The sequence below is a fragment of the Miscanthus floridulus genome, chromosome 14 (assembly GCF_019320115.1).
Source record: "Miscanthus floridulus cultivar M001 chromosome 14, ASM1932011v1, whole genome shotgun sequence".
In the NCBI taxonomy this organism is placed as follows: domain Eukaryota; kingdom Viridiplantae; phylum Streptophyta; class Magnoliopsida; order Poales; family Poaceae; genus Miscanthus; species Miscanthus floridulus.
The window spans coordinates 82,734,670-82,757,029 of NC_089593.1; the positions used below are offsets into that span (position 1 = coordinate 82,734,670).

The 22,360-nt window shown below is 48.7% G+C and overlaps 1 protein-coding gene and 1 non-coding gene across 4 annotated transcripts; both read right to left on the reverse strand.

The window, feature by feature from the left end:
• Positions 1-2,206: 2,206 nt before the first annotated feature.
• LOC136505070 (uncharacterized) lies at positions 2,207-13,579 on the reverse strand. 3 transcript variants are annotated; one of them, XM_066500160.1, is made up of 4 exons: positions 13,219-13,579; positions 4,001-4,169; positions 3,403-3,499; positions 2,207-2,607 (listed from the first exon to the last, which is right to left on the reverse strand). In XM_066500160.1, exons 2-4 carry the CDS (start codon positions 4,163-4,165, stop codon positions 2,342-2,344), a joined length of 528 nt encoding a protein of 175 aa, XP_066356257.1. In that variant the 5' UTR covers positions 4,166-4,169; positions 13,219-13,579; the 3' UTR covers positions 2,207-2,341. The 3 variants fall into 3 exon arrangements, with proteins under 3 accessions (XP_066356257.1, XP_066356258.1, XP_066356256.1); XM_066500161.1 differs by having other exon boundaries at positions 2,207-2,598; positions 4,001-4,217; XM_066500159.1 differs by having other exon boundaries at positions 4,001-4,217.
• On the reverse strand, positions 4,849-4,932 carry LOC136506292 (small nucleolar RNA R41). The gene has a single exon (XR_010771507.1). It is a non-coding gene; the product is annotated as a small nucleolar RNA R41 (small nucleolar RNA).
• Positions 13,580-22,360: the final 8,781 nt, after the last annotated feature.

The window sequence follows — 22,360 nt, forward strand, 5'->3', positions numbered from 1 at the left end:
TGAGCACTACGAATGGCACAGATCAGGGAGGAACGCCGGCGAGGTAAGCCCCTGCCTTAGCATGTTCGTGTTTACTTTTTCTTCGATGCGTTTCTCTTACAGAGTTCTGGCATTTGTATGCCGGTAACAGGACACTGGCCTATGGCCCACATGACAGACACTGAGTACAAAGCAAACAATGAAAAATACGCCAAGTCTAATAAGAAGACGTCTTGTGCCCTGCTGTGTCACCTGTGACACTGGAGGCGGCAACAACGCCGCGCTCCGGCGGTCTCGCGCCTGGTGCCGTCGGAGTTGGTGGGCTCTGCTTCAACTGCCTGGCGGCGGATCACGTCGCGGCGCGTTGTACCTTCCCGTCACGCTGCTTGCTGTGTCGCTGCACAGGCCACCGGGCCAGGAACTGCAAGCGCCCGCGTTCTCCTAACCATGGCCGTGTCGGTGGATGGCCGCGCCGCCATCGATTTGGCGACAATGGCACCGCCGGCGACGAGGCTGTGCCTGACCCGTCGCTCGGCCCAGGACGGGGCCCAACATTCCAGTACGCGCCCTGCCTCATCGTGGGTGACATCAGGTGCCCAATCCAGACGGGGGGCCACATCTCGGTCCGTCGCCCCACACTCCGCGGCCGCGATCTGCGGGGGGCCGACGCACGCGTCACCTGCGCTGTCGCCTACCGGGAGGCTGCTGCGCCAACAACCAGCACTGCCATTCGAATTTCAAATTCAGTCCAGTCGCGTCGTGATTCCGCCCAGGCTGGACCCGGTGTTTTGTGCTCTGCGTCCTCAGCCAAGTCCCCGGCGACTGCTTTTTGAGCCGGAGTTCGCGGTGGCAAAAGCAGCAGAGTCCGGCCAAACAATGGCGACGTGGGTGGCCCAGGACCATGACTCTTCGTCCTGGATGCCGGTCCTGTGCAACGGACGGCTCTCCGCCGGCGCTCCAGCAATGCAGACAGGTGCCTCTCCTCCTGTAGGGGCTGATGTGGGCTTCGGCCCACCAGCAGGTGCACACGCGGCGGCCAGCACACCGGTGACGCAGTCAGCCCGCCAGGCCGCTGTTGCCGGATCATCTACAGTCGCGTCTTCCTCAACAATGCTGGTACACGGGACGGACCGTCCTACCCCTGTTGCAACCTCGCCTTCAGTCCAACCCATCTCTGTCGAGGACTTCATCGCCGGTCTCAAGCTGCCGCTCGAGAAGCCGCTGCTACAGTCACCACCGCGCCTTCGTGTCTCGCGCGTGCGGGTCGAGAACCTGGTGCCACGCCACAGTGATAGACTTGCTGCCAAGTCCGTCTACTGCAACCCGAACCCGAAGAAGCGAGTCATGCTCAGCAAATGGCAGCCATCGGCGAGCGCCCCATGGTCAGCGTCGGCGATGCCTGACGCGACGACCATCGCCACTCGGTTCCACGAGACGTTCCAAGAGCCGTTGTCGTCGTCCAAGCGTGCGGCGATGCTGAAGCTTTTCTCCATGGCTGTTGCTCGCGGGAGGCGGGCGGCGACGCAGGCATCTTGAGCAAGGGTTCGCTCAACGTCGTAAGCTTTTCGGTCACACATTTAGTTTCTTAGTTAGTTACAACAGCGTGCGTTCCACCGTCTAGCGGTGTCTTGTGTTCGTGTTCAACCCCATCGTTCATAGCACCTCGCCGTGATGTGATATTGGACGTGTAAAACTTCCAACTACTTCTTAATGAAATACGTGCTAAACACGTTCTAAAAAAAACTTTAGGACTTAATAAGACCACTGCAATAAAGCTAACTAAACTATGCTCGTTTTGTTATAGGCTTGTAAACATCCGTACAAGTAGTTGCTGACTTGCTGGATGTGATCTAACAGGGATACGTACAGTACTACTAGCTATTTCATCTGGTTCTTCCTCCAATGGTAGAGTTGTACAGACACCACAGTGGGAGCAACACTGCAGAGGTTCCAGACACTGTGCCACCTAGAATTCGCTCGCTCCATCACGAAAACCTTTCAGCGTTGGAAAACACGAATCATAATGCTTTCGCTAGGCATCAGAAATTCACAATGTTTTCGCTGTACACCAATATCCCGTCATGGAACAGTTCACAATTTACACATGATTCACGCAAGAATATTATTATATCCTCTCTTGTTGATGGCATGGCAATTGACAAGCATAACGAATTGGTGCAGTTAACCGGCAGAGTAATAATGCATATCTGCCCCTAATTAGACCCAATTGCAAAGAAGACAGTCTTGCTATTTTCTTGTCACCGTACACAACAATACAAAATCATCAGTGATCATGTCAGTTAATCCATTTTGTATCAAACATATACAGGAACCAACGCCTCAATGGAGGTATCGTCATTTGTCAGTCAACTGGAAAGCCAAGAAATCTGTTTATCAGGGTGACAACTGGTCTTGCATCCCCTGGCTCATAAGGAACTAGTGTCTCGAGGTCCATTGCCCGGATGGTCTCTCCCAATGTTTGTGGGCGTGCACAGAAGAGATGCTTCCTTTCAGCCAATTCTTCTGCTAATTCACTCTGGTGGTTGTCCATCAAATCTTCATTTACAACAACGATTAGTGGTTTGCCGAGTCGTAGTGTCTCAAATATGCTTCCTGAACCTGCCAGAGCTAAATCTTGAGAAATTTAACAATAAATTACATACACAGACAAGAGATTTCAAACAAAAAACTTAGTCAATCGCAAGGTCTGGCTTTTGAGTGCAGTTAAAAGCTTATTGATTCAGATATGCAGAACTGCTCGAGTTGCAACAGGGCACCATGCCGATCATTTTGAGCATCAATAACTTAAAATAAATAAATAAAAACTCACACTGCCTGGAACTTGTGATACATTGCTGCAGAATAGTCCTTACACAAATTATTCAATGATATGCAAATGAAAACTTTTGATAGTAAAAAGATGGAGCACATTCCAAACAGTAAAAAGGTTAAAATATATTGTAGTTGCAATTAAGGAGTGTACTTTTTACATAGCCTTGAAGTGTCTGGGATTCTAGACTAATCCAGCAATCTTTCATGACCGTAGTGGCATAATTCTTAACACTGTTGTAGTCCTTAATCATTTACTGGTTTTCTACCATCTATTAAGGATGGATGGTTCTCAAATCTCAATCACTTCATCAGATGGCAGGGTGAAAATAGTTCAGGTCCAAAGCATATAATAAATTGGTACCTATATTGGAAGAATTTAGTAGGTCATCATTCTTAAATAGAAAGAGAAGAACAAGCCAGATGAAAGTTTGTTGTTCCACATTTTATGGTCTAAAATAAAATTACTGGAAAATTCACCGACGCATCAAGTTCAAGCTAGCAATTTCAAGATTTAGCCAAGAAAAGATATGATACCATGGAAAATATTCCAACATCTTTCTATTTTTCACCATTTGGAAACACTATACTTACCTGCATGGCTAATAACTAGGGAAGCTGTTCTCATATTATCAGCGATGCTTGGTGAAAATGTAAAATGATCAACTTGAAGGGTAGCATCTCCTGAGACCTGTAGTCCCAAATAGATAAATACTATTAACTTCACTGTATAATTAGAAACAGGGGACTAGGGAATTACATGAATATTTAAAAAAGGAAGCAAGGTTAATACAATTAAAGTAAGCAGCTGGTGAAACAAGTTGGATATATGAATAAGGAATGAACAGGACCGCGAAACAAACATAGGTTTGTTTTCTCAAACATAAAGTAAGAACTGCTGCTCAGAAAACATCAGTTCACACACCCTGTTTACTTAAAACAACATTTGTTCGGGAAAAGTCTTCGTCATAAAGCATCTGAATCATTATTTGCACAAAATAATTTGCATGACATCCATTTGCCAAAAAAAAAGAAAAAAAAAACATGTGTGTTTCCAGTTGGCTTTTCATTTAAGATGACTTAAATTACCAGTTAGGAAAATTCCTATAAGAAAGAGTAGAAATTGTCACAATGCAAACTAGACAGGAATTAAATGGTTGATAATTTACCACAGATGTATAAGCATACTAACCTTCAATGGAACATATGTTCCTCGGCCCATCTGAATAAGAAGATTACTATAACCTTTTTGCAATAAAGCCTTCTTCACTTCTGGAGAATCTACCGCCATGACAAGAGCATCAAAACATGTGGTCCCCACCGTGACAAACACTGTTCGATGCTCGCCATCTGCCATCGATCTTAACAAGCAGTGGGCTGTGTGTAAGTATATTTCTTATGCTGCAAAACTGTAGGTAAAGAAAACAGAAAATTAGATAATGTTGTAATGTTAGGTAAACTTATAACAAAGATAAATGCAATATAAGAACAGACAAAACTGTTTGTTCCAACCAAGTACTAGGAGCTAGTTTCTTGGTAGCTAGGACCATGGGTGCAAATCTTGTGCAAACACTATGTTCCAACCAAGTACTAGGTAATGTATGGCAGGCAGTTTCTTACTGTGGTGGAAAACATATGAAACATGGTCCATTTCGAATTTGAATTTGAGACTTAAATAGCTTCCATAACCACAAGGATCATAGAAACGCCCACAGGAATAGTAATAAGGCACCAGATTTCAGGTGTGGAGTCCAACACTATGTTTTTTTTCTTTCATTACATGTTCTCTAAGAAATTATAATGTTGATTAAAAAAATGGCAAGCTTTTTGCCAAGATTTCGTAAAATCTGCCATTTGTATTGACTGCAAAACTTTAGCCCCAGATATGCTTCCATGGCTCAGCTCGTTTGCCAGCTTAAGCTGGCTCGTTAAGCTTGTGGCCTATGACAATAGCATACATGTATATAACAGCAAGTCCACAATACATCACTTCCATACTTAACTCAAACCACTTAAGATAACGAGAAATCGCACAGATCTTGGAAGGCTCAGGAGGATACATTGGTTCCTCTCACTAGTAGCCAGAAAATAGGTTGGTATTTTTCTGGTCATCACAGCCTCCAATCAGATCCAGCGACAAACGCAAACAAGAATGGCAATAATGGATCAAGGAGCCCCTATGTCAGCCAATTTATGAACAAACCTAATGCTCTGCACACCTGCAGTAGCAACCGAAAGGATTGCGGGGGAGGGGGGTGATGCCACAAGCAGAGCAGGAGGCAAGGCAGGACAAGCAGAGCAGAGCACGAGCAGGGCAGCAGCTCAGGACACTACAAGAGGCAAGAGCAGGAGCAGGGCGGTGGGGATGGCTGGGTCAGTGTGCGCCGGCGCGCCACCACACGGCAGCAAGGTGCAGGAGGCGAGAGCAGCAGTGCAGGTGTCGCAGCATGCCCCAGTGTGTGGAGTACCATTTTTTAGAGGAAACAGTGCCTTTTACTTAGGCAGCTTGCACATATGAGTTACAAACACCTTCCGGTGGGTCAAAAAACCAAACATGCCTTCCTATGGCATCATACAGAGATCTTATAGCTAAATTGTGAGCACTGACATTGGATTGCCTTCATTAATGAATAAAATCAGCCCTCTGGAAGTGCTTTGCTCTTTCTCTGATCTCCTCGATAACATGGTCATAAGGATTCAATGATCCGTCCCAGATGTTCTTAATCACATCAGTGCAATCACTACATCACAAAAACTCGCAAGTGGAGATCACTTGCCAGGGTCAGCCCTTCCCTGCAAGGCACTGCTTCTAGCGTCTCTGGGTCCAACAATCCTGTTATTACCTCCACTGAGGCCCCCAAGAAAGCTCCCCTCAAGTCTCTGGCCACCACTGCACCTACACTCAAGTTCTATGATACAGTTGCATCAACATTGATCTTCATGGAGCCTGCTGGTGGCAGGATCCAATGGGGGCAAGATCCCCATTCACGCCTGCTCGGCTTCTGTGCCGCTTGGGGTTTGGTTCGCTCCAAATCAGCAAGAAAACTTTACAAAAACAATGAGTTGAAAGTGGACTTTGAAAAGAATTTTTCTGGTAAATAGCTTTGCACCTCTCGTGCCATATAGCTCTAGGGTCACCAAAGCTCCTATAAGATCATCCCCCGATAACGTAGCAAAAAACTCCTCAAGCCATCCCTGGGCTCCTGTTATTGGATTTCACATGAATGTTCAACCAAGTCATCGAGAGCCCATACACACTTGGCCATATTGCAGTCGATGAGTGAATGCCTACAAGAACCCGTCTCTCCACAAATAGCACAACAGCTTTGTGTTGTCATATTTCTGGCATCCCCTATGGAAGAGAATGGCAAGCAAGATGCCATAGGAAGACCCGAACCTTGGTTGGCACTTGCACTTTCCACAGAGCCACCCATTCTTTCTCTTCCACTCTAGTATTCAATCAGCCAGGTCTCCCTGCCAACCATGCATTCGCTCTCTCCCTACTTAGCAAAAAACATCATCAGGTAGCCTGATGTAACAGTGAATAATCCCTTGTGGTGATAGTGCCAAGCCCAAAAATCAGCTTGTCTCCTCGTACTTAGAGGTATGTTGTAAATCACTTCCATGTCCATCAGAGTGAAGAAGTGCTGTATTTTTTTGCTTCCACGACAAGGTGCAGGAGGCAAGAGCAGCAGTGCAGGTACAGTGGCTGTACTGGATATCGTGCGTGCAACATGCCCTTGTGTGTGTGCAATACCTAGGCTTGACCGCTTGAGGGATGTGGTGCCTGCATGGGTTGAGCTGCAGTTTGATGGGCAGTATGGGCTATTTTTGTTGTTGCTTGTTGGGCTGTATGCTCCAGGGTCTAGCTCGTTTTGGCTCTGATCATGATGCAATAATCTATAATGATGCCTTAACCATAGATGCATCAAATTGATGCAGATGCCTCTAATTACTCTTGTTGTATACATCTGCTACCCAAAAGCTAGGGTATACTTGTTCTTGGCCAGGCTAAGCAAATTCGCCAAATGACCATTATTATTTAATCTGAAATTTGTTTTACCTTGATTTCATTAAACTTTTTGTAAGGTATACAAGCCTTGCATAATACCAAGCATATCTTTGAACTCCAGCATTTCATGCCTCTAACGAAGGCAGGGGTAACTGTTAAAATCCCTATTTCTTTTCTATGGATCATGGGGCAAGCGGCAAGCCCCTCCTAATTAACAAAAAAGAATAAAGAGCTAAAAATAACTAAAAATTAAAATCAAGAACATCTAATTGGCCGTTTTGCGATTTCTAAAAAGTGAGGAAGTGAGCCTACCACAACTGGTTGGAGCGACATGTGATCATGCACCAAACCTCTTTGACTCAAATTTGAGTGTTTATTTTCTTCTTATTAAAAAAACACATACTTCCTCCTAGGTTGGCCACATTTTTTTTTTAAGATTTATGAAAAGTGGCTTCCGTTTTGCCCCATGGATAATCAAGGCAAATTGATGCTGGAATTTTCCCTTTCAAGTTGTTACTGTTGAATCTTGTTAATTTAAGATTAAATCATTTTTTATGTCCATATACTCCATCTCATTGGGATTGCAATTTCCATAAAAGAAGGGCACTGAAACTGTAGCTGTAAGCCCTGCTTCCCAGGCACATTTAGTGTATTTAAGTTTTTAGTTAATCTATGTCATTAAGTCCTTGGGTAGCCCAAGAGTTGTGCGGGTACCCAGGCAGCTATTCTGTCTAGTTAAAGCTCTAGTGAGCTGTATGTAATCAATGCAGTACTTATCCTCTATATATTGCAATGCAGTCGCCTGGGAGAGTAGCCCTGGCTGATTATTTCTCTGTTACCTCCAACAATTGGTATCAGAGCCTAGGTTAGACACTTTCTCACATTCTCATCTTCTCATCTTCTCCATGACGTCAACCTCCTCTGAGCGCCGGGCTAGGAAGACCAAGGGAGCCACTGAGGGCGAGCTGGGCGACCCCTCTGGCAGGGCTGCGCGCCTGAAGGCAGCAGAGGAGGCGGCGGCGCTGGCTGTCAAGGCGGCACAGCAGGCTGCAGCAGCCGCGGAGGCGGCGGCCAGGACAGCGCAGGAGCTGCGGGCGGAGATAGCAGCAGAGAAGGGAGATGAGGAGGAGGAGGAGGAAGAAGAGGAGGACCGGAGGAACCGGCGGCCGCGGACTCCGCCGCGGGACAGGCGCCGTTCGCAGTCACCATTGCGTGACCGAAGGCGTCGTGGCGGCGGTCGCTATGAGTCGCCGCAAGGCAGGGTGGTCTACCGCGATTCCGGCAGCGGCACATCATGGCCAATGCTGGACAAGACCAATTATTATGAGTGGAGCCAGACGATGAAGCTCAGGATGCAGGCGCGCGACCTCTGGGAAGCTGTCGAAGGAGGCCCAGTGCAGTTTCGCGACGACAGGCGAGCTCTGGAGGTGATCGTCGCTGCTGTGCCCAAGGAGTTGGGGCTCCCGCTCCTCGACAAGGTGACGGCAAAAGAGGCATGGGATGCCATCGCTGCGACTCGTATCGGTGTGGACAGGGTCCGCCGAGCGACGTTGCAGCGACTGCGTCGGGAGTGGGAGAACATTGACGTCAAGCCTGGCGAGCCGGTGGAGGATTTTGCCCTGCGGCTGTCAACTCTGCACCAGCAGCTGGTGCTTCATGCAGACAGGGACATCGATGAGGCGCGTGTTGTGGAAAAGTTTCTGCGCACGGTGCCGACCAAGTACGCGCAGATCGTCGTCGCCATTGAGCAGTTCCTCGACTTCGAGGCGCTCACGCTTGAAGAGGTGACAGGAAGGCTCAAGGCGGTGGATGACCGTGAAGCGCAAGCTGTGACAGAGCCGGTGTCCATCAACGGCAAGCTGCTGTACACTGAGGAGCAGTGGCGTGCGCGTTTGAGGAAGGAGAAGAAAGGTGCAGAAGAAGCTGGCGGTTCTGGTTTCAAGAACCAGCGCGGCGGTGGCGGAGGACGCAGCCGCGGAGGTGGACGCGGACGGGGCAGAGGTGCTGGCCGTGGCGGCGGACGTGGAGAAGGCAATGGCGCCGGCCGTGTTGGCCCCAACACGTGTCTCAACTGCCATCAGGAAGGGCATTGGGCGCGTGAATGTCCCCAGCCGCGCCGTGATGGAACAGAGCGCGGCGACGGGGGAGGAAATCGTGGTGGACGCGGCGGCGGAAACCGTGGAGGAGGCCGTGGCGGCAGTAACCAAGCTGGGCAGCAAGGAGGACATGAAGGGCGTGCCCAGTTTGCTGAGTGTGAGGAAGATGCAGCTCTGTTCCTGTCTCACGGCTTCATTGAGATGGAACAGAGCACGCCGGAGCTCAACTATACAGCGCAGCGCGTTGAGTTCTTTGAGCCACGTGCGCGTGCTTATCTGGGAGCAGATGATGAAGAGATGGCTGGCGGCTGGTACCTTGATTCAGGCGCAACACACCACATGACTGGGCGGCGTGACCTGTTTTCAGACCTGAACACGGACGTTCGAGGCACGGTTCGGTTCGGGGACGCGTCCAAGGTGGAAATCAAGGGCGTTGGCTCAATTGTTTTTGAAGCAAAGACTGGTGAGCATCGTGTTCTTCATTGAGTTTATTTCATTCCGGCGTTGAAGAACTCGATCATGAGCCTCGGTCAACTTGATGAGAATGGCTCAAAGGTGGTGATTGATGATGGAGTACTGCGGATTTGGGAACGCAGCAGCGGTCGCCTACTGGCCAAGGTGAGGCGTGGCGCGAACCGGCTGTATGTACTGCATATGAAGACAGCACAGCCAGTGTGTCTTGCTGCGCGCAGGGATGAGGAGGCGTGGCAATGGCATGAGCGTTTTGGGCATCTGAATTTTGAGGCCCTGCGGAGGCTTGGCAAGGAGGAAATGGCAAGAGGGATGCCAAAGATCGATCATGTTGAGCAAGTGTGTGACACTTGTGTCACCACCAAACAGAGGAGGCGATCATTTCCTGCTGCAGCAACATATCGTGCTCAGGATCACCTTGAATTGGTGCATGGTGATCTCTGTGGGCCAGTTACACCAGCAACTTCGGCAGGTAATCGCTATATTCTGCTGCTTGTAGATGATGCCACACGATTCATGTGGGCAGTGCTGCTGTCATCTAAGGATGCTGCAGCAGATGCTATCAAGAAGGTGAAGGCTGCTGCAGAGGTGGAGAGTGGGCGTAAACTGAAAGTTCTACGCACAGATAATGGAGAGTTTACTGTTGCAGAATTTGCTGCTTATTGTGCCAATGAAGGAGTCAAAAGGCATTACAGTGCTCCTCATTCACCACAGCAGAATGGCGTGGTGGAGCGTAGAAATCAAACCGTGGTGGCCATGGCACGTGCCTTACTCAAGCAGCGCCAGATGCCAGCCAAGTTTTGGGGGGAGGCAGTGATGACTGCTGTGCATATTTTGAATCGGTCACCAACCAAGGCTCTAGGTGATGTCACTCCCTATGAAGCATGGCATGGCCGAGCACCCACTGTTGGCCATCTGAAGGTGTTTGGTTGTGTGGCATATACTCGCCGTTTGTCTCAGCTCAGGAAACTTGATGATCGTGGTGAAGCTGGAGTATTTATTGGCTATGCTGAAGGAGCAAAAGCCTATCGAGTTTTTGATCCAGCATCTCAGCGTGTACGTGTCAGCCGAGATGTGGTTTTTGATGAAGGAAGAGGTTGGGATTGGACATCACCAGCAGCAGGTACGTCTGGGGCAGCTGGTAGTGATTTTGTGGTGGAATTTCCTTGGGAGGAAGAAGTCCCTGGAGCTGGAGGTTCAGTGCAGTCACACTCATCTCCTCAGCCCCATTCTGCCTCACCTGAAGCTTTCCCAGCAGCAAAATCGGTGCTTGATGCAAGAGAAGAGGTGTCTGAGACATCCAGAACGCCTTCACCATCACCAGCTCCAGCCAACCCACAAGTGGAGCACGTGACTCCCTTGGAAGATGATGAGGAACGGCTGGATACTTATCACAACGACGAGCAGATGCGCTATCGTACCATAGATGGCATATTGGGTGGGGAACAGGAAGTTCCGCCGCCGGCGCAGCGCTTGTTCGCAGAGCTCCACCTCACCCACTCTGGGGAACCCATTTCTTATGCAGAAGCAAAAGATGATCCTGCATGGCAGGCAGCAATGAAAGAGGAGCTGCGCGCTGTTGAGCGCAATGGCACCTGGGAGCTTGTGTCTCCCCGAGCTGGCCATCGGCCAATTTCTCTAAAATGGGTCTACAAGCTGAAGAAAGATGAGAAAGGAGATGTGATCAAGCACAAGGCTCGGCTTGTTGCTCGTGGGTTTGTGCAGCAAGAGGGTGTTGATTATGAGGATGTGTTCGCTCCTGTTGCGCGCATAGAATCAGTGAGACTGCTGCTTGCTCTAGCTGCCCAGGAAGGATGGACTGTTCATCATATGGATGTCAAGTCAGCTTTTCTAAATGGAGAGCTCAAGGAAGAAGTATATGTCCAGCAGCCACCTGGGTTTGCTATTCCTGGGGAAGAAAGCAAGGTATATCGCCTGCACAAAGCTTTGTATGGGCTGAAGCAGGCACCCAGGGCGTGGAACGCTAAGTTGGACTCTACTCTGAAGGAAATGGGGTTCAAACAGAGCAAACATGAAGCAGCAATTTACAGGAAAGGTTCAGAGGGCTCAGTGTTGCTGGTTGGGGTCTATGTTCATGATCTGATCATCACTGGAGCAGTCAAAGATGAAGTAAAGGCTTTCAAGGAAAGGATGAAATCCACCTTTGAGATGAGTGACTTGGGTTTGCTCAGTTTCTACCTTGGCATTGAAGTGCAGCAAGGCAAGAATGGGACCACCATGAGGCAGACTCACTATGCCAAGAAAATCCTAGAACTGGGAAGCATGTCTGATTGCAATCCAGCAGCTACACCAATGGAAGAGCGCCTGAAGCTCAGCAAGCATAGCACTGCCAAGGAGGTGAATCCAACTCAGTATAGGAGGCTGGTTGGAAGCTTGAGATACCTGGTTCATACCAGGCCTGATTTGGCTTTCTCAGTGGGCTATGTGAGCAGATTCTTGGAGAAACCGACCACTGAGCACCAGCAAGCAGTCAAAAGGGTGCTGAGGTACTTGGCTGGAACATTGGACTATGGTCTGCAGTTCAAAAGAGCCCCAAATTCTGCTAGGTTTGTGGGCTACTGTGATTCAGACCTAGCCGGTGATATTGACTCCAGCAAAAGCACAACAGGTTGTCTGTTCTTCTTTGGCAACAGCTTGGTCAGCTGGCAATCTATCAAGCAGAGGGTGGTGGCTTTGTCTAGTTGTGAGGCTGAATATGTGGCTATGACTTCAGCAGCAACACAAGCCCTGTGGCTGTCAAGATTGTTGGCTGATTTGTTGGAAAGAAAGGTGGAGACTGTGGAACTGAGGGTTGACAACAAGTCTGCAATTGCACTTGCTAAGAACCCTGTCTTCCATGACAGGAGCAAACATATCAGAGTTAAGCAACATTTTATCAGGGATTGTATTGAAGAAGGCAGCATCAGGACTGAGTACATCCCTACAGCTGATCAATTGGCAGACATTCTCACTAAGGCTTTGGGCAAGGCCAAGCTTGAAGATATGAGAAGCAGAATTGGCATCAAGCAGATCAAGAAGGGTTGAAGCAGGTCTTAGGGGGAGAACTGTAGCTGTAAGCCCTGCTTCCCAGGCACATTTAGTGTATTTAAGTTTTTAGTTAATCTATGTCATTAAGTCCTTGGGTAGCCCAAGAGTTGTGCGGGTACCCAGGCAGCTATTCTGTCTAGTTAAAGCTCTAGTGAGCTGTATGTAATCAATGCAGTACTTATCCTCTATATATTGCAATGCAGTCGCCTGGGAGAGTAGCCCTGGCTGATTATTTCTCTGTTACCTCCAACAGAAACAGTTCTAAACCTGCCTACTAGCATTTAGCTGATAAGGCATCTATTTCCTCAAAACTATATATGGGTCACTGTATATACACTGCTAGTCTCTCTCAAGTATGGGGTACCTAGCATCATTGGCGGACCCAGAAACCGCAAACACATTTGCTAAGCAATTAAAGGTTAGAAATAGTACTTGGCAAACTAAAAGACATAATACTAATAATAGATATAGTAAAGAGCACAAATAACGACATCCATTAGAACAACATTGCATCGTTATCACTGGGTTTCGCAAAATTGTCATTAGGCCCAGAATTCATAGACTCAGACGGGTCCATGTGTCATTCAATCAGTGGCAATCATAATCAAGGAGGCAACGTATTGAGTGGCAAATTTCCAATTATTTGCTTAACCAAAAGATCATATGCCCTACTGTACAAAATATTGCAATGCCATTTTTAGAAAATAACAATTGGCACTCATCAATCAAAATAGGATGCGTTGATGCAACGATAATAATCACTAAACAGTAAAAATTACTCACTGTCTGGCTGACTGTGCAGCAGCAGGAAGGGCGGAAGGGCTTGGCCGTTTGGGGGCTGGGCGCCTGGCGCCTGACGCCCTTGCCGGCTGGGCCGCTGCTGGCCAGTGGCCACTGGCGGGCTGGGGACCGACCGGCCAGGCAGGCGGCAAGCGGCAGGCGCAGGCAGGCGCCTGCTGCCAGTGGCGGGATCTGCGCTGGGGCGGCGGGAGCCGGCCTGCCGGACGGGTGCTAGGTGGCTAGCCGAGGAGGCGAGGTCGGCCGGACGGGTTCGTGGGGTAGGAGGAGGCGCCGCCACGGAAGGGAAGATGGAGGCGCAGGCACGGTCGTCGCTACTCGCTCGGGAGTCGGGAGCGCAGATTGGGGGCTGGGCCGAAGGACACCTCTTTCGTGTGGGCTGCAGCTGGGCTAAACTGATGAGATTCACTTTCTTTTTTGGAAAAAAATCCACATTACCTCCTCAATTTTCACGAAAATTCGTTTTTCCTCCTTCAACTACAAAATCGGATAAAACACCTCCCTTAACTTTTAAAACCATTCATCTTACATTCCTGGCCATGTTATAAGCAGTTTTGAAAGCGGTTTTATCTTTTTCTTTTTTATTTATTTCGGCTGAATCTTTAAAAAATCATAGAAAAATTATAAAATAAAAAATCTAATTTTGTTCGACTCTACATGAGTAGATCTACACATTGAACATATAATATGGTATGTTTTAGTACAAAGTTTTTGCTGTGGCTTTAGATCTATGCTTTTATGTAATTAATTGGAATAATTCATAGCTACAGTTTATATGGTCCAATTGTGATGAAATTTTTATGGTGGGCTAATTATTATATGATTGAACTGTGGTAAAAAAATCATACTCATTAAATCATGTATAGCTTAGTTATATATTTATTTCTATTTAACATGCATAAACCTAAATAAAATCTATAATTAAGTTATACATAATCCAATGAGTATGAAATTTTTACTACAGTTTAAGCATACAATAATTAGCCAACATAAAAATTTCATCACAATTGGACCATAGAAACTGCAGCTATGAATTATTCTATTTAATTACAGAAAAACATAGATCTAAAGTTGCAGCAAAAATTTTGTACTAAAACATACCATATTATATATTCACTGTATAGATCTACTCACGTGGAGTCCCATAAAATTGGATTTTTCATTTTAGGATTTTTATGTGATTTACTATGACTTTTCAAAGATTCAGTTGAAATAAATAAAAAAAATACAAAACCGTCTTCAAAACTACTTATAACCGGACCAGGGAGGTAAGATGAACGGTTTTAAAAGTTAAAGGCGGTGATTTGCCCGGTTTTGAAGTTCAGGTAGGAAAAGCGGAGTTTTGTAAAAATTGAAGGAGGTAATTCGGACTTTTTCCTTTTTTTGGATCATCCTGAGGCTGCAGGCCCAAGCCCGGTGTCCAAGTCCGCCCCTGCCTTGCGTGGAGGAAGAAGACGACAAAGTGGCCTTTGTTTCGGTCAATTTCAAAACAACGAAAATGGTTGCATGACAAGGGAGTTTTGATCCATCCGCGACTTTATTTAGATGCGCATGTATTCATCTTAATTCACATGTGTTGAAGTGGATTGAAGTGAAGTTAAACTAAATTCCATTCCACTCCAACACATGTGGATTTGAGTGAATACACATGCATCTAAACTAAGACCTGCAGCGTGTTTGGTTCACGTCATAAAATGGTGCAGAATGATCCGAACCTGTCTCTGATCTTAAGCGTGTCACTCGGTTTGACGCATCAGTCTCTGTGGGGGTATTAACCCCTATACCCTTACGGCTAGGCTTGGACCGGCCCGGATCAGGGGGTTTGGCCCACTAGAAGACGACGCGTGGCCCGGGCAATCTGTTCAGAATCCCGCGTAAGGAATCAAGGTAGATTTGGAGGTCAAGCAAGATCCTGGTCGGTTAGAATAGGAATCCTTATCCAGCCACCTATGGCAATTGTAACTGGCTAGGATTAGTTTCCAGATCTGTAACCCTACCCCCCGGACTATATAAGGCGGGCAGGGGACCCCTCTAAAAAATACCTCTCATTGACATACAACAATACAATCAGACGCAGGACATAGGTATTACGCCTTCACGGCGGCCGAACCTGAATAAAAACCTCGTGTCTGTCTTGCGTCACCATCTTGTTTGTAGCTTGCGTATCTATCTGCCGACAATCTACTACCTTGGGCATACCCCTAGGTAGACTACCGACCATATTTCATCGACAGTGGCGCGCCAAGTAGGGGGTGTGCGTACTGCTCTTCAAGCGAACAAGATGGTCACCATCCCCGGTTCCATGGCTACGCCGAACGGCCTCGCGTTCACCATTGGCCAGATCACCTAGACCACCGGCTCCGACGACTTCATCGCCATGACCACGGAGGAGGCGCGGATTCAATCTGCGTTGACCACTGCTTCACCTGCATCGGCTATGGCTCCAACCACGGTGGATCTGGCTCCGGCCATGCCTACATCGTCTTCAGCCACGCCGACAACTTGTTGTCCGCTTCCTCGCTACAAAGGGAGGCAGATCGACAACACCGACCTGCTCGACTCCATCAATCGGGTTGGCACCAAACTTGCTGAAACCCTAGCTCTGGTAAGTTCGATTCAAAGTCAACCTAATGAGTAGGTAAACACTACCCATAACAGATCTACCCGACCAGCTCGGGCCGGTCATCCTACACGACTCGGTACGGATCTCGTGGTCACATCTACTCCTGAAGGGCGCTCCGTTCGTCGTCGGCCAGCCTCCGCGACGGGTCTCCGGCTCTTCGAGTACGAAGCCCCGATGAAGAACTACTAGGCCCAGCCCTACGGCCTGCGCGACTTTATCAACATGGTTCGGATTGAGGATTATCAAGAAGGATCCGTCCACACAGTTCAAGAGGGTGGCTCAAGCTCCTCGTCCGGCATCACATCTAATGCCTCCGTCCACACTGAGCTCTAGCATCATGATGATGAAGGCGTTGAATACGATCTGGATATCCCAGACCACGCCTCGGGGTTCCCACGATTCCCATCTTTCCCACCAAGGCGAGGGGACTTGATCAATGTTGTCAGTAATGATGAACCACCAGCAGTTGGCGAAACAGAACAAGAAAGGCTAGCACGCGAAGCACGCAATATTGACCGGTTTAATCGCCGACAAATCGAAGCTGAGGCAGAAGAGGAGGCACGACGCATAAGGGTCCAGCCACACGACCTTAACAATGCCTTCGACATGGTGGGGGACAAACAGGTCTTCAGGACTCCAAGCGCCAATGTAGCTGTTGCTATGGCGATAATGCAACGACTACCCAATACCCCGGAAACCCAGGCAGTTCGCGATGATATACAAGCTTACCTGACGGCTGCTATGGCCCAAACCGCAGAGATTGTAAATCAAGCCCGGGCCCCATCCGTCTCAGTCGAGTCAAGCCACAGCCACCAGTACTCAAGTCGCTCACAGCCACCCAACCAACGTGGCTTGCGCAACGATGACCCCTCAGACAACCGTCAAGGCGGAAATGGTGGCCATGATGGTGGTCGGGACGACAACCGCCGCAACTACCGAGACGACAACCACCGAGACAACCGCGACAATTGTCGTGATAACCGCGGTCGTAGGGTTAACCAGGGTGGCAACCGGGATCGCCGTGATGGCAATAACGATCTCCGCCATTACCTCGGAGAACGCGATCTGCGCGATCGCATTAACCAAAGAGCCCACGATCGTGCATCCCATGAAAGCTATCGCCGTATGGAATACGATACTGCCCACGGCCCTCCGGGTTTGAAGTAGTTTACTTCTCACCTTCACCAAGTCATATGGCCCAAGAACTTCAAGCTCGAGAAACTTCAGAAGTACGATGGTAAGGAGAACCCCGAATTATGGGTTATGCTCTATGAAACCGCGTGCAGATCAGCCATGGCTGATGAGCACGTCATGTCTAATTACTTCCCAGTCACCGTCGGCCATGTAGGCCACCAATGGCTGGTCAGCTTGCCGGCGAACTACTTTGACTCTTGGCAAGAGCTCAAGTAAGCATTCATCGACAACTTCATTGCTACTTGCGAGCAACCTGGCAATAAATATGATCTGCAGCGGATTCGAGATCGCAAAGATGAGCCACTGCAGGAGTACGTTCGACGCTTCTCGGAGATGCGTATCAAGGTCCCGTCAATCTCTGACAATGAGGCAATCAAGGCTTTCATCACTGGTCTCTGCTTCCATGATGCCCTATGGGACAAGCTCCTCCGCAAGAGGCCTGAATCAGTCATAGCGCTCCTAGCCACTGCTAAAAAATATGCGGATGCCGATGATGCTAAAAAGATAATTATCGAAGAAGCAGCAAGGGTTCCACGCTCCGACCACCCCCCACACCGCGACGACTACCGCGACAACCATGGTCGGAACGACAATTTTGACCGCCGCAACCAGCGCAACGACTCCCGCGACCACCGCGACCAGCGTAATCAGTGGCGTAACCGCTGTGACGATTACAGGGGCAAGCGTGCTCAGGAAGATGATGGCGAGGTCAATACCGTTAAAAAAGGTGGCGGACGTCGTAACTACGAAGAAGACTACGCCAAAGCATTGAAAGGGCCCTACCAGCTCCATCGTAAGTCAAACCATACCATGGAGAATTGCCACGTTCTCAAGTCTATCTACACGCGTCAACAGGCTCTGGATACGTCCGACAAGCCTAACGACGCAGGGGAACAGCGCAACGAGGACAACGATGATGAAGACGCAGATCCCTGTCACAAGTACATCAAGCCAACTGATCGTGTTCACACCATCATTGGGGGCAAAGTGTCCATCGAGACCAAACGAGAACGCAAGCTGCTCGCCCGCGCCTGCTTGATTGTGGCCAACGCCGACAACCTCATCGCCGATCCACAACTTCCTCCTTGGTCTCACCGTGAGATCTCCTTCAGCAGAAAGGACCAATGGACTGCTATACCTGAGCCAGGGCATTTTCCCCTGGTTCTCAATCCTTGTATCAACAAGATTCAGTTCGACAGAGTACTGGTTGACGGCGGCAGCTCCATTGACATACTGTTCAAGAACAGTTCGCCAGCCCTGAAGATAACCCAGGCTGATCTCAAGCCATACGAGGCATAGTTCTGGGGTGTTCTCCCCGGACAGAGCTCTACACCTCTCGGGCAGATCATGCTACCTGTGCAATTTGGTACCCCAGACCACTTCCGCACCGACTACGTCAACTTCGTGGTCGCCAACTTCGAAGGCACCTACCATGCTATCCTTGGTCGACCAGCGCTCACCAAGTTCATGGCCATACCTCACTACAGGTATTTGGTGCTCAAGATGCCTACTGAGAAGGGGGTCCTAACTCTCAGGGGCAACATGTACGCAACTTACACCTACGAGGATGATAGCTTCAAAATAGCAGAGGCTCACGACCTCTCTATTCGCATGGCCGAGACCACGTTCGACGTCAAGAAGACCCTAGTCGATCGCCTAGAGATCCCAGAGCTCGAGGCCCCATGCAAGAACATCAAGTCCAAAGAGTACAAAGCGATACAGCTGGTCGATGGTGATCCTAGCAAAACGGCCCTTATTGGGGCCAACCTGGATCCTAAATAGGAAGATGCACTCGTCAGGTTCTTGAGGAGCAACGTGAGTGTGTTCGCATGGAAACCCGCTGACATGCCCGGTGTACCTCGGAACTTGATCGAGCACTCCTTAAATGTCGATGGCAAGGCCAAACCTATCAAGCAGAAGCTACGACGGTTCGCTCGCGACAAAAAGGAGGCTATTAGGGTAGAAGTTACATGGCTTTTGGCAGCCAGATTTATCAAAGAAGTGTATCATCCGGAGTGGTTAGCCAATCCGGTTCTTGTACGTAAAAAGAATAATGAATGGAGAATGTGCGTTGATTACACTGATCTCAACAAACATTGGCCTAAAGACCCCTTCGGCTTACCTCGCATAGACGAGGTCATAGATTCAACTGCCGGTTGTGAGCTGCTTTCCTTTCTCGATTGCTACTCTGGTTATCACCAGATCGCTCTTAAAAAAGACGACCAGATCAAGACATCCTTCATCACGCCTTTTAGCGTCTACTGCTACACGACCATGTCGTTCGGGCTCAAGAACACCGGGGCTACCTACCAACACGCCATACAGGCCTACCTCAAAGACGAGATAAAAGATGACCTCGTCGAGGCTTACGTTGATGATGTAGTTGTCAAAACCAAGGAAGCATATACCCTTGTTGACGACCTAGAATGCACCTTTGCAGCCCTTAACACATTCCAATGGAAATTAAACCCAAAGAAGTGCATCTTTGGTGTTCCTTCTGGTATACTGCTTGGCAACGTCGTCAGTCACGATGGCATACGCCCTAACCCGGAGAAAGTCAAAGCTATCTTGGACATGAAGCCGCCCAAAAAGGTGAAGGATGTTCAGAAGCTTATCGGATGCATGGCTGCTCTCAGTCATTTTATATCAAGATTAGGCGAAAAAGGACTACCATTTTTCAAGCTGCTCAAAGCAACCGAGAAGTTTGAGTGGTCGGAGGAGGCAGACGCTGCCTTTATACAACTGAAGCAATTCCTTACATCACCTCCGGTCCTCACTGCTCCCAGAGAAGACGAAACCCTCCTACTTTACATCACGCAACTAATCGGGTGGTCTCCACTGCCATGGTGGTCGAGCGTGACGAGCCCGGCCATGTCTACAAGGTACAACGACCAATCTATTTCATCAGTGAGGTACTCAATGAATCCAAGACCAGGTACCCATAGATTCAGAAACTGATCTACGCCATACTGATAACATCCTAAAAGTTAAAACATTACTTCGACGGATATCGTGTGGTGGTCATGACCGAGTACCCTCTAGGAGACATCATTCACAACAAGGATGCGAACGGGCGCATCGTCAAATGGGCAATGGAGCTATGCCCTTTCTCCTTGGAATTCACAAGCCGTACTACAATCAAGTCTCAGGCACTTATTGATTTCATCGTCGAGTGGACAGACTTAAGCACACCTGCCTCTCAGGGGCCCGATGAGTATTGGACGATGTACTTCGACGGCTCTCTCAACATCGATGGCGCAAGAGCAGGAGTCCTTTTCGTGTCACCATCCAAGGAGCAGCTCCGATACGTCCTTAGGATTTATTTCCCAGCGTCTAATAACGCCGCCGAGTACGAAGCATGCCTACATGGTTTGCGCATTGCGGTCGAGCTCGGTGTCAAACGTCTCTATGTCTACGGAGACTCAGCTCTGGTCATCAACCAACTCAACAAGGACTGGGATACGACCAGCGAAAAGATGGATGCATACTGCAAATCGATCAGAAAGATGGAAGGCAAGTTCTATGGCATCGAGTACACACATGTGGTCCGGGACAAAAATCAAGCAGCAGATGCGCTGTCAAAGTTAGGATCATCCCGAGCCAAAGTCCCACATGGCGTATTTGTTCAAGACCTGCTCACGCCTTCCATCGAAGAGGAAGATCCCACGGTCGACAAGCCTCCAGACCAGCTTTTTGTGGCTACGGTTCCGGTGTCAAACACCATCGAACCGCCTCCGACCACTAAGGAGCCTGACTGGAGAGTACCTTTCATCAAGTACCTGACAGATGGTAGCGATTACACCGATCGGACAGAAAACGAATGCCTGATGCATCGCAGTAAGCAGTATCTGCTTGTCGATGGCAAATTATGGTGCAAGAACGCAAAGGAGGAAATCTTGATGAAGTGTATAACCCAGGAGGACGGCGAACATCTCCTGGACCAAATCCACTCTAGCTCCTGCGGCAACCACATGGCCTCAAGAACGCTGGTTGGCAAGGCTTTCCGAGCAGGGTTCTATTGGCCGATAGCCGTAGCCGATGCAGAGAAGCTAGTCTGCCGTTGTGAGGGTTGTTAGTTCTTCGCCAAGAGAATCCACATACCAGCACACGAGATTCAGACAATACCAGCCTCTTGGCCCTTCGCATGCTGGGGATTGGATATGATCGGGCCCTTCAAACCGGCTCTAGGGAAATTTACATGTGTCTTTGTGCTGATCGACAAATTTTCCAAGTGGATAGAGTACATGCCTCTGGTACAGGCATCTTCAGAAAAAAGGTTGTCATGTTCATCAACCAGGTCATGCACCGCTTTGGCATACCCAACATCATCATCACTGATCTGGGTACTCAGTTCACCGGGAACGCTTTTTGGGATTTCTGCGATGAAAAGAGCATAGTAGTAAAATACGTCTCGGTGGCGCACCCTAGAGCTAATAGACAGGTCGAGTGGGCAAATGGTATAATCTTGGACGCACTTAAGAAGAGGATGTACAGAGAAAATGACAAAGCTCTCGGAAGATGGCTCAAAGAGCTACCAGCCGTGGTCTAGGGCCTCAGAACCTAGCCTAGTCGCAATACCAGCGTATCACCATACTTTATGGTTTACGGTGCTGAGGCGGTGCTCCCAGCAGATATAGCCTTCAGATCAGCATGGGTAGAGAACTTCGATGAAGACAAGGCCAATGAAGTGCGGGAGCTAGAAGTGAATAGTGCAGAAGAGAAGTGGCTCGATTCTTGCGTACGTATAGCCAAATACCTTGTTGTTTTACGCAGGTACTACAACAAGAATGTTAAGGAGCGGTTCTTTGTGGTTGGGGACCTGGTCCTGAAGTGGAAGACGAATCAGGCTGGTGTCCACAAACTCACAACTCCATGGGAAGGGCCCTTCATGATCAAGGAGGTTACACGACCAACGTCTTATAGGTTAGCTCACCTGGACGGTACAGACGTACCCAATTCATGGCACATCGACAAGCTTAGGCGTTTCTATGCTTAACTACTAAGATATATACTCCTCTTGTACTTTCGATTTAATTCAATAAAGCTATTATGATTTCTCTGACCACTCTAATGTGTCACTTCGAAGTCTATTGTTATTCTAACTCAACTAGTCAAAACCGACCACCATTCCTTCCCGGGTTTTCGGAGCAGGCCCTGTCTCCAGTTCCTCCCAACGCGTGCATGGGATCTGCTCTCTACGCTACGGGTGATCAGCAGGTCCCCTCTGGTTTGACTTGTGTGCGTCTACGTGTGCATAGGCTATGCACCTCACACTCCGACCACAGGACAAACCAGGGCCATACAAACCTA

What these genes read in the sequence shown, in the direction of transcription:
- LOC136505070 (XM_066500160.1), bottom strand. Translation starts at nt 4,165, where the DNA reads ATGGCAGATGGCGAGCATCGAACAGTGTTTGTCACGGTGGGGACCACA. An exon ending in GAACATATGTTCCATTGAAG is followed by an intron (nt 3,500 to 4,000) that starts GTTAGTATGCTT and finishes TTGGGACTACAG; the next exon opens with GTCTCAGGAGATGCTACCCT. An exon ending in CCTAGTTATTAGCCATGCAG is followed by an intron (nt 2,608 to 3,402) that starts GTAAGTATAGTG and finishes CTCAAGATTTAG; the next exon opens with CTCTGGCAGGTTCAGGAAGC.